The sequence below is a fragment of the Durio zibethinus genome, chromosome 4, assembly GCF_047325235.1.
Source record: "Durio zibethinus cultivar Kanyao isolate XHJ-2024 chromosome 4, ASM4732523v1, whole genome shotgun sequence".
NCBI lineage: Eukaryota > Viridiplantae > Streptophyta > Magnoliopsida > Malvales > Malvaceae > Durio > Durio zibethinus.
Genome location: NC_143165.1, coordinates 503,736 through 518,866, shown reverse-complemented (window position 1 = coordinate 518,866; position 15,131 = coordinate 503,736). Strand labels below are relative to the sequence as shown.

The following is a 15,131-nucleotide window of genomic DNA, read 5'->3' as shown; positions in this document are numbered from 1 at the left end:
CATTCCATAAATACTAGCTAGACTATTAAATTTCTAATTGAATTTAAATTATTCCATCCAAAACTTAAAAAAAAAAAAAAAAGGAATTTGAATCACTGTTAGGGTTGGTACTCTTAACCATATTAGATGGATTTCGATTTCACTTCAATTCACAATATATATATATATATATGTATATATAAATATATATTTTTATTTATATTTAAAAAGATAATATTTATATTAAAAAATAAATTAAATAATATTTTATATTTAAAATTAATATTTTATTAATTTCAAGTTAAATCAAATCAATTATGAATTTAAATACAAATTAAATCATATCTGAATATAAAAATAATATTTTAATATAAATTTAGATCTAATTTAAATATTAAATTTATAAAATCAGATAGAATTCAAGATGAATAAAATCCCGCCTCAACCTAACACGTTACAATCTCTAGTCAGTGTCCTGCAGCTACTAGCAAGTGGCAATTGAATGGCCGTTTCTGTTCTGTCCTCCTAACAATTAATAAATTCACGCTTCAAACAATTTCAATATAAATGTGCATAGTTAATGGTTTCCAATTTCCCAACTATCACAGTTATGTTTATACGGCTTGAATTGAATTTCTTATTTTCGAGAACAGAAATTTAAACAATAACATTAAAACAATATAAAAGAAAGAGAGAGACAGAGAGAGAAAAATATATTCATATTTCATGAAAATCACATTATTATTTTCAAAAAATCAAATATTTATAAGCATTTGTTTAGGATATTTGCATTAGATATGATTTAATAATATTTTTTATGTATTGATTTTTACGAAATTTTTAAAAAATTAATTTTAATATATTTAATATTAAAATTTAAAATTTTTATAAATTAAAATTTCATGAATTTTAATATTAAAAAATTAAAAATTTTAGATGTTTAAAAAAATATAAAATATAATTTTGGGATATAAAAAAATAATTGAAAAAAAAAGGACAGAAGAGGTACTAAAAAAATCAATGTTAATTCAACAATATATTTTTGTTGGCCCTGAAAAATATATACCACAAATGTTTTTCTAGATTTTTTTTTTAATTTTTACATAATGATTTTATGGAAATGTCTGGATAGTCTTCATAGTGTAAAGCGGACAACCGTTTTTATTAAAACAAAGAAGTTTGAATTTACTTAATTGAATTATAATTTTGGTACCAAATATATAATTAATTTATCTTTAAATATCAGTAATCATCTCAAAATTTCAAAGCACCAGCTAAATTATTATTTAATGATTTTAAAATTTAAATAAATAATCCATGTTTAAATATCATTAATGATCTCAAAATTTTAAATGTTGTTTACAGTTATCGATTTAATGGCTTTTGTTTAATTCCAAGGTGAAATTTTATTTTATACATCAATTTTGAAATTTTAAAAATTTATAAGTAAATTTAAATGATTCTCCCGTATTTATTTGGATATAATTAAGTAAATTAATAAATTAATATAATGTTAAATGAACGCGTATCAACTATTTAATTCATTTGTATTAAATTTACCGTTTAGAAATTGTGCGTGACTTTGACAAAAGAAAAAAAAGTTGTGACTCAGTGAGTGAGCTTAAGTTGTCTTCTTGTGAATTAACCAACCAGAAATTCAATACTATTACTCCTCATCATCGTCTTCATTCGTCGTCTGCAATTATACTTTTTATTCCTAAAAATTTAAGCGAATTGCGTGAAATATAAGTTTTGGCGTTTTGTTAAAGCTGAATTTTGTAGAATTTTTTCGTTTTGATTAATGATTTCTTTCGAGTTAGTGTTTGTATCTTCGAAAGTAACAAAAAAATAAAAGAAATTTGTTGTTATTTTTTTAATTTTTTTGAAGGGCGATGGAGAGAAATGCAATTACGACAACGATTTTGTTGTTTTTAATCGTCGCCGATGTTTCCAATGCTTCGTCGTTTTGGAAGCTTCGATATTTAGCCGATGAATCTCCAACAAAGAACGACACCACCAACGCAACGCCGCCTTTAATTTATTCTCTCATTCTGTCTATCGCTATCATTTATTATTTTTCGTTCTTTTTTTTTTTATTCGCTAAACAATTTAGTATTAAAAAATTATTTTTTCCCGATTTCAGAGTTCTCCGGCCCCAAGTCATTTATGGGGTTCGGGTGCCAAGAAATCGGATCCTAAACCGGGTAGTCCAGCGAAATTGGATCCAAAATTGTTGAATAAAACAGATTCAGACCAACACCTCTTCAAAAGGAAAAATAGTGGAAACAATTCAAGTTTAGCTTTAAATTTGAAGAATGAAAAAACAATGGTGGATAATGAGGAGAAGAAAAAGAATATAGATAGTGAAAACAATCCAAACAGTAAGGATGCTGAGAAGGGAGCTGAAGCAAAGGAGGATAAGAATAGTAATAAGAAGAAGACACATAGGGATGAAAGTGGTTCCAAGTCAGGGATTGCGGAAACGTGTGTTGGTGTTGGTGACAGCTGCAAAGACGGGAACTCCTTGACTGCCTGCGTTAAGGGTGTTGGAACTGGTAATTCAATTGCTCTTTAAGCTTTTTTTTTTTTTTAATTGGTTATTTGGGTAGTGGTGGAATTCTAAGGAATAAAAAGTGTGATTTAATGTTTATATGGAACTTTAAATGAACTAATGATTTGTGCTGTTGCCTTTATTAGAGAAATGGCTTGATTATTTTGATTACTGAAGTGGAATTGAGTATGCATTAGCTGCCTACTAGAGCAATTATGTCCATTGAAATATGTTATCAATTGTACTTTCTCTTCATTCTGTCAACTGAAGCATAAATATGCCCCAGGCTTGTTGCATTTTTGGAAATGTTTGTAAGATATGGTTGTGAACTGTTCCATCATTGTAAAACAATGCATGGGCATGGCTGTGGTGTCCATGTACAAATTATTGAATCTGATACTTAAGTGGTGCTATCCCATGTCAATTGCCTTTGGGATTTTGTTGTATCCTTATATTTAGATTGATCGTTTAGGTGAGGAGTTTTGTTGTGGTCGGTTGGTTGAATGCTTAAAGAATCAAACTTGCCAACTGCTGGTACATATATACAACTGCAACTGAATAATTATTTCCATTGTAATTATTTAAAAGTTGACAATAACTACTAATTCAAGGGTTAAAGGACAAACAAATTAAAAGAAACAAGAGAGAACCCCTGTGTTCCCTCGCTAAGGCTATCTGCACTTTTCCTTAGGCAACAAAATCTCAGTAGGCCTTCTAGGTAGGAGGTAGGAGCTCAGGATTGAAATATTTCTATCCGTTCTTTTCTTTGCTTCTTTTGTCCTGGATTTAAAATAGTAGTATCTAGCAACAATGATGGCAATATCTCCTGCAAAGCATGTATGTCAAGAGTAAATAACTTTCCTTTTGTGTTCCTTTTAAGATATTGCTGTAAGGTACTTCTTTATTTTAATTCTGCCAGTGTGATGTTTTACCTCTAAATGTTATCTATATGCTGTGAGGTTTTCATTCATTTGCAAGTGTAGTGATATATAAGATAAGAACAGGGGAAGGGATTTGGAGGCTAAAATTTACACTTAACTAAGATTAAAATAAAAAATGGTGGGAAAGTTAATGCTTCTTTATGGTGTAAGTTCTAGGTTAAATGAAGAAGTTCAATGCCATGAACAGTTTTATGAATTGTAACTTCCTTTTAGGAGTTTTTTTGGCCTGCCTAGGAAGTATAAATAATGGGAATCTGATTGTGAAGAATGTGATTACTATGGATTAAATTCTTATGAATATAAGGTTAACTGTTTTGATAATCATGTGAATGTGTATATTAAATTGCTAGGAATGTAATGTTGATATATTAGTTAAGAATATATAGATAATGCAGTCTAAGGTTAATTTCCACCAATACCCCTAATATTGAAAATGTATTTAGAAATATAAATAGACAAGTTCATATGAATGCATCTTAATTATAATTAAAAGTACAATTAGCATAAACTTTTTTAAGCTAAGTTATAATTAAATTATAATCTTCATCAATCATTCTATCTATTTATGGGGAGAAGATCCTCTCTACTACTTAAAAATTAGTGAAGTTTTCATTAATTCATCTAAAGGTGATAAATGTATTTTCAATTAAATCTTTGGTGAATATTTGTTCAAATCATTTTTATATTTAATTTAAAATGTCTGCAGGTAAAATTTGCAAAAGCAGCTTCCTGTTTCTATTTCCATTTTATTTCCCTTTTCTGCTTTTTTTTTTCTGAAACTTGTTCACTCTACTGCTTTCTATCCCATCATCTCTCTCCATCAACTTTCTTCTGTTAGTAAAATTAAGAAAAATAGAAATAGTAAGAAAGAAGAAAATATGGCTTTGAGGCATGAACAACACTATCTTAAAGGCAATTATACTTATAGGATACAACAAAGCCAACTCTCTGAATCAAAAGTAGTGAAATTGGTTAGGCATAAAGATCTATTTATAATAAATGAATAGTCACCAATCAAGTTAATTCAAAAAGTCATGATATTTTGTATAGTCATGTTTTATTGTTTAAATAAACTTTATTTAAACAGTCATGTTTTCCTGTTTGGATATGTTTATTTGTACCATTATGTTTTTCACTGTTCAAACATATTTATTCAGAATCAGTAATATTCCGAAATAAATAAAAAAATAATAAAAAAAAAATTTTAAAAATTAAATCTATTTGCCAAACAAGCCCAAGTGCCCATCTTTGACTTTTAAAATTATCTGACCTACTAGAAAAATTCTTAGCAAACCCAAATGACTTGGCCCACTTCAACACTTAACTCTTTATTAAAGTAATATAAGTGATTTCTTTTAAACCATATATAAGTGATCTTTCTACTCAATGTGGGATTCACCACATTCTAAACTACCAACATCTTCTCCACCTATGTGTCCTCAATCTGCTACTAGTTCCTTTTACCTCCTCCTCTTGATGTACCACCTGGTACTGATGTTTAGCACCAGGGTCCCTCCATTTCTTTTCTTTTTCATGTTTTTTCTTTTTCTCACTTACACTGCATCTGTTTCTGTCTCAAACCCGAAGCATATTTCCATCCTTCATCAATGCTTTTCTTTTTTAAAATTTTGGCACGTTATCTGCTGACATTGTCAAATTTTCCATGTCATTATTGCCACAGGACAAAAGAAAATTCATGCTAGCAATGGATCTTGGGTTCTTATGAGTTACTTAACCATATTCCATCAAAATAATAGGTTAATTGTGTAAAACAAATTAGGGTTCAATTAAAGACAATAAAAGGATAGGTTCTAGTTGAGCAATTTGGAATAGTATATGTTTTTGTATCCTTTGTATCACTATGTATGAAGAGAAATAAAAGCTACTCCTTACGCAGGGTTAAAACTGGCAGAAAATTTCAACACATTGCAATGCCTTTAAATGAATTTACCTAATCATTGGGTTATAAGTGAATAATTATTTGGGAATAGAAGGAATAGCAAATTCTTGAACACAAAATGTTCTCATATCTATAACAAATCGTGGCTGGATTTTTATTTAATGTTATATTCTTGTCCTGGTGCTAAGAAATGGATCTCAGTATAGATGTTAAGTTAAAATACGTGTAAATTTTAGGAAGTATATAATGTACTGTCTGCTTAATCAGGTTGATACCATTCACGTTGCTTTTCTAATTGTAAAAAATGAAGAAGACAGTGAACTTACTTTTTGTGTACGTAGTGATTGTTGGCAATGGAGAATTCATATATTGAGTTATTTTTAGTGATCAATACTCCTGATGGGAGAGTAATTTATTTGATTTCCTTTTGTCCTTTCCACAGTCCAAAAAATTGGTTGTTCTGGTCCATAATAGTGGAGAAAAAGCTTTGAAAGTCAATCTTGCTGGCCTTTCCGGGGAATCTTTTTCCAAGGGACTTAAAGTACCAAAACATGTTACTGAAAGGGTATGTTTTTTCTCTCTCTTCTCCTTAGTAATTTTTTTCTCATAATATTGGGACATTATGAGACCTATTTTATGGAGGTATTAGATTCAGCATATAAAAGTTGAAGTTGGGCTTTAGCCAGTGGCCAAACAAAAGGAGAAGTTCTAAATCTCATCTAGGTTTCATTGATTCTACTGAGCTGTTAAACTAGGCGTGAAGTTTATCAACTGATTATTGTTAGAAGAAACAGCTAGGCTGGGCATAACAGTTTCCCTCTCTCTCCTTGGACTTATTGAAACATACCCTAAAATGTAAATTTAGTGACAAAATTTTTAAGCCTAAGTTTTAGGACTTCTAGTAAATCATTGCTGAGCTAAGTGAATAAAAAAGGGAAAAAATAAGATGTTTTTACTCTGCTGTATATTGGTTGATGTTGGGGCCCTAAGGGTGCGTTTGAATAAGGGATTTCAAGGAGGGATTTCATTTATAGAGAAACTTTTTAAATTCTAAAATAAGCTTACCTTGTTTGGTAAAATAAAAATTGGAATTATCAAAACTATTGGAATTTGAATGAGGAATTATGGAGGACTCGAATTCTCTTTTCAAATTCCAACAAAAAAGGTGGAATTTGTGAAATTCCTTATTTTTATAGTAAAAAGTCAATACTTACTATGTTTCCTTTTTCTATGCAGCTTTTTTTTTTTTTTTTTCAATTTAACTACAAAAACTCATTATAATTTTGTTTAAATTTTTGCATATTGTTATATCTACATCTTTTTACAACACTCATATTACATATATTTTTTAGTATTTTGCTTTTTCTATCTCTATCTATTATAATTATATCTTTTATTTCATTGAATTCTAATATTTAAATTTTTTTTCTAAAAAATAATTATCTAAACAATGCAATTACAAATTTTGTTATTCTGAATTGATGCATTTCAAAATGCTACGAAATTTCAAAATTCTTCACCCAAACGTGCCATAAATGTGCTTTGAATGATAATTGATTGTATAACAATATTAAAAAGCTTGCTATAAAGTACCTTGTTAAGCAATCTACCTAAGACTAATTGGTAATAAGTATAGGGTCAAACCTAAATAACAAGGCACAAAATCCCTAACTTTCTCAATTGGTGTGGGTTGACATCACTTAATAGTCCCCTTAATTAGTAGGCCCAATACTAACAACTGAAACCAATAGGCTTCTTATGTGAACAATAAACCAACAGGCCCAACACTAACCAGCAAATGAGGCAATAAACCCAACATCGTTTTGATACCATGTTAAGCATGTTACTTAAAAGTTAAAACCAAATGGTAACAAGAGAGGCCAAAACTAAGTGCAAATGCACATGAAATCCAAAGTTAATATCAGATAACAACACTTAACAGGCCTTTTACTGGCTTCAATGCTATAATATATTGTGTTAAGTAACTTTAATTCATAAGGGATGAGGATATATGAATTTATGAGGTTATACACTCTTGACTCTGAACAATGTTCCAAAAAGTGTTCATGCTTAATACTTGTATCCCTTTTCATGTGCTTATTTGTATCCAGAGTTGATGTTTGTATTTGCTTGTTTGTTTTTGGATTAATATCTCTTTGACTGTTAGCAAAAGTAGTGAGCTAGTGTTTAAGTGCTGGAAATGGAGATTGTGTGTTTCCTCTGAAGCCTCTTGTATTTGAAGGAAACTTTTTCTTAAACCTTCCTTCTTATGACAAGTTGGTGACTCCGGTAAATGGTGTGTACTTCTTGATTGTAACAGTTGTAATTTTTGGAGTGTCCTGCACTTGTTGCATGTTAGGAAGAGGAGACGGTATGATGGTATACCTTACCAAGAGCTAGAAATAGGATTGCCAGAATCCATGGCAGCTACTGAAGTAGAAAGAGCTGATGGTTGGGACCAGGGTTGGGATGATGATCAGGATAAAGAGAAGGCAGTGAAATCACCAGTGGTACGCCCTGTATCAAATATCTCAGCAAATGGCCTCACTGCTAAGTCTTCAAACAGAGATGGCTGGGAAAATGACTGGGATGATTAGGTTTTTTACTGGAAAAGGGGAAGGTAAGAATGTGAATCACTTGAAGTCGAAGGAGAGAAGAAAAGGAATAGATAATACAAGGAACAGGCAACTTGATATAACTGTAAATTGGTTCACACAGTTGCCATGCTAGCATTTGCAGTCATCATGGTGATAGGAAGTCCTCAAAAAGGGCCTATAAGGCGTTGATGGAGCTACATATGTTTTTCTAGCCTTTATCATGGGTGATGGCGATGTTTGTTGCCGCCACACTCTGCTTGAGTTTACCTTCTTCCTACATGTAGAGGAGCATTCATTTGAGAGAGTTTGTGATAAATTTTTTTTACCCGGGGCATGTAATGTGATAAAATGGTTATAATATAATTACCGTTTTATGTATTGTTAGGCATTACCTTCTGGAAACCTCATGAAATCAAATGTATTCTGATTTTATTCATATTTTTTTTTCTCCAAATTGACTGGATAACAATGGCTACTATTGAGTCTTCTTTCTGTATAATTCTTCACCAGGAACGCAATGTTCCATTCTTTCTCAATCTTTAACCACTTGATGTTTCATTATTTCTCTATCTCTAAGCACTTACTCCAGCTCCTCCTGGCCATCAGAAGGGCATTGGATTAGCTTTAATATGTTTACTACTTCCATGTATGGCCGATTTGATGGCACTTAAGATGCGCATATTAAACCAAGCTTTATAACTGGAATTAGCTCCTCTGCTGGGAAGTTACTCTGAAGCCTCCCATCAACACATTCCTCCACCCTACCATCCTCAAGCGCTTCCCTGTCAATGTCACACAGCGCCACCACATCATCTTCCGTATATTCTACTGGCCTCTTCCCTGTTGTCACCTATTATCACCTCTAACACCAAGACTCCAAAGCCATACGCAATACATTTCTCAGTTATTTTCAGTCTTACAAGCAAATTCAGAAGCCATGTAAATGCAGCGGTCTAATGTTGGCAACAGCCTTGCCGGGCCAAAATCTCCAATCTTGCGCTCACCGGAGCTATCTATAAGAACATTAGTTGATTTAAGATTATAGTGAATAACATTAATTCGGTGCGAATGGGCCAGACCCTAGGCCATCCCAAGAATTATATTGAATCTCTGTCGCCAAGATAGGTAACTTCCGCCAGGCTCGTCATGGAGGTGCTTATGCAAACTCCCACCGGAAAAAAATTCATAAATAAGAAGCTGCAATGAAGGAGTCCAGTAATATCGCGCAAGAGCTATAAGATTGTGGTGTCTAGTCTTTCCAAGATTCTTTACCACCCTTTCGAACTCCTCGAGACTTGATCAAACTCGAAACAGTCAGCATCTTGATGGCAACTGAACGCCCATCACGAAGGATTGTTCGATAAAAAACTCCAAACCCTCCACGACCAAGCTCACAGTCCTTGTTAAACAGGGCATGAGCCCCAGCAATAAAGTCACCATCCCCTTAAAACATTGCAAGTTTGCCATAGTTTGGATGATTGGTGCGAGAACAACTAACATCTATCCCTCAAGATAAGGTGAGAGCTACAGGAGCACGTGACATAGAAGAATGGACATGGATATTGAGGACAGTGACAGCTACTACACCAATGACAATGAAAGCCGCTGGACCAATGGCAATGAGGGCAGAGATGCTTAGCACAATTTTCTTGCAATGGTGATTTGGAGAGTAGCCACCAATGGAGTTGGACGAGTTAGGGTTGAGGACAATAGGATTGGGATGGACAGCTGGGCAAGAGCGGATGACAACGGAACCACACATCGATGTATTTCCAGAGACATATGAAGTAGGTATGGTGTTGAAGAAGGCCCCAAGAGGAAGTTCGCCGCGGAGGTGATTGTGAGAGATATGTGAGAGATATTAAAGGACTTGAGTTTAGAAAGATTTGCTAGCTCTCTTTGTAAGCTTTCAGTTAGGTCATTCAATGACTATACTGGAGGTTGCTTAAGTATGCAATGGCAGGAGGAATTGAGCCAGATAGGCTGTTCTGGGATAAAATTCTGTACCAATTAAACAGAAACCAGAACAAAAATGTAAAAAATTTGAATGTGGAATGAGTTCTGCTACATTGACACCAAAAACAGGAGAACATCCAATCACAGGCTGATAAAAGGGGAAAAAGAAAAATGACAATCAAATGGACCAATCCTTCAATTAGAGCAAAAACTAGTTTTGTCTATTTACAACATTGCAAGCAAGAGCCCCTAATAAAACAATGTACAACAACCCATTAGCTTATGGAACAGCAAGGGACCTGTCATCTCCCTAGAGAATGACAAGGATTATACAACAACTTAGAAACTTATTATATGATAAATTTAAGGAACTAATTCTGTATTTTGCCTGATCAGTGCCAATCCAAATAACCATGATACATAAAAGCACACTATCAGCCTCATGAATAATAAATGCTTCAAAGGCAGTCGTAATGGCTAACATCAAATAGATAGAGCCGAATAGTGTAAAGTGAATGTGTTGAATGCAAAATTTTTCAGTATTAAGAAATCCTTAAAAGTTTAAAGAGCAATATATATAACTCAACATAAAGCCCTTAAAAGAAATAAATAAAAAAGTAAGGAAGAACTTACAAAGTTGTTAAAGATGAGCGATTCACTATCTGACTTGGAATTTTCCCAGATAGAATGTTCCTCTGCAACCTCAGTTCCTTGAGCGAGACTGCTCCTCCAATTTCAGAAGGATTGCTTCCATTCAGCATATTGTTACTTAAATGAATAACTTCTGTGGTCTTCAAATCTCCTATACTGGCCGTCATAGAACCAAAAAGATGGTTCCTGGACATATTAAAGAAGAGCAAGCAGCTAAGAACCCCAAGGTTTTGATGGAATTTCACCGGATAAAGCATTTGAAGAAAGATCCAAGACCCGAAGGCCTTGATAAGATGGCACTTTTGAAGTGAGTAAAGGACTTTCCATGCTCCCAGTAATCTTGTTCCCAGAAATCAACGTACTCCGCACACCATCCTAAACATGGAACATTGCCTGTTAACAGATTCTGGCTGACATCTATAGTGAAAAGGTTAAAACAATTAGCAATTGACTATGGCAATGCACCTGCAAACTGGTTCATTGACAAATTCAATTCCTCAGAAACTGTAGATTTCCTAGAGAAAATGGAACTCCACCAGGAAAAAATTATTTGCAGAAAAATCCAAACTCTCAAGACTTGTCAATTCTCCAATCCAGTCCGGAACTTGTCCCCTGAAAGAATTTCCTCGTAAACTGATTGAAGTACATGAACCAAGCTTCTGCATTGAATACGGAAGGCCACCATACAAATAATTATCACTATAATCAGCCAATTTCAGTAGTGAAGACTTGTTAATATAATCTTTTATTTGTATTTGTCCACATCCTCATACGTCGGGTAACACTTTCCGTATTCATCCCTACATAGGATTATATATAATGAAGATCTGGGATGAGTGGCGTCCAGTGATATATGTTATTAGTACATGGAAAAGAGCATTTCTTTAATCTTTTCCGTGTTTGTCTCTATGTTCTTTTTTTTTTTTTTCGGATAAATAAAATACTCGTTAATTTCAAAATCAATTATTTTGGGTTACCACAGAATCTCATATAAATGCACAAATATCCTCTAAATCTTTTCAACATGGGCAGATCTGCCCCACGGAGGCCCAAATGCACTTATTTTGAAAGCCTCAACAGGTCATCTTTGATGAGTCTGTGAAAGTATTTCAGCAAGATCAGGCACGCACGGATGCACATATCAATATAATTTTTTTTATTCAAATAACATATTATTAGCTCTAAAACCGATTATTTTAACTTAACTCAAAATCTTATATAAAGGCACTCACACACCTCAAATCTTTCCATTGCGAAAAGGCCGGTTTTATGTATTGTTGGATAGATAATATTAAGGTTGTCAATCAAAAACAAAATTTATTGCATCTTTTCATTTTGTTTTCTTAATTAAAATTTATTAATATATATTCTTTAATCACTTTATGAAATTCAGCATGTGGATTAAAAAATATATAAAGAAATTACGTAAAAGAAGGTTGAGAAATTAAACAGTAAACAGAACTAACGGCCGACACTTCAGAATCGCGTGATTATAAGTGATCATACTTAGAACGAGAAGTGGACCAGCGAGAACAACGTAGTTTTTATGTACCGTATCAAAGCTACCACCTACAGCTTTTTTGTGGGGTCCTCTCGTACAAAACTTTTTACTGATTACGTGTCAACAAAACATCAACGTCGAAAAGATTATTTCGCAGGCAAAGACACGTCGATGACAATGTTCTGTAAGCGTCGTCGTTTCGACTCCCATTTATTTTATATTATTTTAAGTTTTAAAAGCCTTTTTAATTTCTCGTGTATGTCGCCCTCGCTATCCTTTTGTCTCTCTTAAAAACCTAAATCCAATGATTAAGCTTTACCGCTAGTGGCAATGTTATCGATCAAAATCCCTAACCCTAGCTGCTCCTTTGAGCCGTTGAAGAGACCGACTCGTGCTTCTGCTTCTTCAATGGCACTGTCTTTATCGCCGTCGCTGCGACTCAGGCCGCCTTCTAGCAGTGTCTCTCTCGCCTCTCCGAAGTGGTTAACACTCGGTTTTAGCTCTCTCGATAGACGGATTTCCTTCAATGAATCTGTCGTCGCTTTGGCAGCTTCCCACGAGGAATCCGTGAGTTGAAATTCCAATGACTTTGTGTTACTTACAATTTTCGTTCTTTTTTTTTTAAAATTTGTTGGAATTAATATTAATGAAATGGTTTTTAAATTTTGAATTTTTTTTAGAAGCATTCCGAAATAGAAGTGGAGGGAGAAAATGATAAAGTGGAAATGGGAAGTAAAGAAGAATCAAATGAAGCATGGAAACTAGCTTTAGAAACATTCAAAGAGCAAACTTTGAAGATGCAAAGCGTGTCCCAAGAAGCTTACGAAATTTACTCCAAGAAAGCTTTGGTTACTCTGAAAGAGACTTCGGAGCAGCTTAAGATTCAAGCAGAAAAGGCCAAAGATGATTTGACTGAAATAGCAAAAGAAATCAGTGAAGAAGGCAAAGTCTACCTCTCAACGGCAGCCGAGAATTCCCCTCCACAAGTCAAAGAAATTGTCGAAACATTCTCTTCGTCTGCCGATGATATCAATGACGTTTCCAGTGTTCTCGACTTTCACGTTGGGGTACCTTATGGTATTGTATATACATTGGATGTTTCATACTCAATTTAATTGTATAAACCAAAAAAAAAAAAAAAAATGATTTCTTTTTTGTTTTTGGTTTTTGGCTTGGCAGGTTTCACTCTTTCAGTTTGGGGATTCCTTTGTTTCATGGTGACAGGGAGCATTTCTGCCATTAGGTTCGGTGTAATTCTAGGTGGAGCTCTTTTGGCATTAAGTTTATCAAGTTTAAAATCATATAAAAGAGGAGAGTCTTCTCCTCTTGCCACCAAAGGACAAGCAGGTTATTACATGTTTCTTAATTTGCAAATTTATTACATCCTTAAATAGAAAAGAGATTGCTATCTTTTGTATTTTAGTAATGGGATTATGTTTTCTGCAGTCATCGCATCTGTAATACTTATGAGGGAGTTAAGCTTGCTGATTCGGGTGCGGCTTCTATCTCTGTGTATAACTTTGTTTTTCTTTCTTCTTTTTTTTTTTTTTTTTTAAATTCCCACTATTTTTTTCCTAGCTAGTGATTTTTTTTTTATTTTTTTATTTTCTGTTGTTCTTATTCTTTTTTTGCAGAGATCAAATCTGGGCACCTTTCTCACAACCTTAGTCAGGTTCATAAGATTCTTTTGAATTTTTAAAATTTCTGTTATGTACATGGAAGTTAGAGGGTGCTTCTAACTTTGTGGCTAAGAAGGGTGTGACATGGATGGCTTTTAGTTTACAAACCTTGGGTATTCTAAAACATGATTATAGGGTGAGAAAAGTTCAGTTATGCTGGCATAAAAGAGGAATGAATATGTATACCATCTGTGAATTTAGCGTCCGGTTACTAAGTATTACCGTATTCGCTCTCTGTTTGATCTTTTATCTTGCTTCTTGAAGTCCTCCTCTGGAAAAGTTTGTTGTGTCTTGCTCTTTCACTGTTGCATGAAAATATTAGCTTTGCAAGCATGTGTTAATGTTCATTAGCACACACCCCTGTTAGATATATATATTGCAGTTCCTTTTTTTATTTTATTTTTTATTTGGATTCACACCTACAGCTTTAGTTTTTGAAGGTATTTTTATTATAGTAAACAAAAGTTCAGCTTGTCTGACAAGTTGTTTTTCCTGCACAGTGGTGCAGTGGTGGCATTCTATATCTATAAGCTTCTACCAAATGACAAGCCAAGATCGGAACCTGGGAGAGAACACTGATGTGCTCTTTTGAGGTTAGTTTTATTGATGTGTATGTTCAGTTCTGTCTCAATTTTTCTCCAGATGGTGTACATGTACAATAGTTCCTAATCGCCATCTATGGGCACTTTCCAATTCATTACCTATCTATTCTTTACCTTATTTTTGTTTATCATAAAATTTGAATCTGCTGCATATAAAGTTGGAGTTGAGCCTTGTCCCAACAAATATGTGCATATTTATGTATACTTGTTATTCTTCATTTTTTTTTACATGACAACATAGGTTCTATTCTCAAACGACTGCACTCAATATGTTTTGGAAAAGCTTCTGTCATGAGGTCCTCAACCCCCCCTCCCCTCCCCTCCCCAACCCATCCACACACACAACTTTTCTCTCAGTAAAATTTGAATCTCTCAGGCAGGGTACTTTTATTTCTGATTCCATCGTTAAAATTCCTAGTTGTCTTGTACATTTCTGAGAATAATTTTTCCCTTGACACAGGGAGGAAAATATATGCATATACTGCATCATTTTGGCTATGAAGAAAGCGGAATTAATACCACAAGAACAAAGTACAAGCTCTTGGTGCTGTCGAATTTAGAATTTTAAGTCTTTGTGAGACTTAGTTTGTTGTTTTATAACGTGTTGTGAATCCATTAGGATGATGACATGAGTGGTAGTTTAAAGAATGGAGTGGAGTGCTTGGCGATGAAAAAAATTATTTTGTTCTTCCCCTATGTCCATCAGAGGCTTTAAATAATAATTGTCCGTTTCTTTCCAGTCAAACCTAGTATACACAGGTCAATTTCATATGA

General features: G+C 33.4%; 1 protein-coding gene and 2 pseudogenes across 1 annotated transcript; 2 read left to right on the top strand and 1 right to left on the bottom strand.

Moving 5' to 3' along the window:
• The first annotated feature begins 1,736 nt into the window (after positions 1-1,736).
• On the top strand, positions 1,737-8,104 carry LOC149518996 (uncharacterized; annotated as a pseudogene).
• Positions 8,105-8,517: 413 nt separating this feature from the next.
• Positions 8,518-11,288, bottom strand: LOC111287636 (putative LRR receptor-like serine/threonine-protein kinase IRK; annotated as a pseudogene).
• Positions 11,289-12,393: 1,105 nt separating this feature from the next.
• Positions 12,394-15,096, top strand: LOC111286993 (protein FATTY ACID EXPORT 3, chloroplastic-like). The gene is made up of 7 exons (XM_022877116.2): positions 12,394-12,643; positions 12,757-13,153; positions 13,256-13,423; positions 13,523-13,569; positions 13,711-13,748; positions 14,256-14,348; positions 14,818-15,096. Exons 1-6 carry the CDS (start codon positions 12,407-12,409, stop codon positions 14,332-14,334), a joined length of 966 nt encoding a protein of 321 aa, XP_022732851.2. The 5' UTR covers positions 12,394-12,406; the 3' UTR covers positions 14,335-14,348; positions 14,818-15,096.
• The last annotated feature ends 35 nt before the right edge of the window (positions 15,097-15,131 follow it).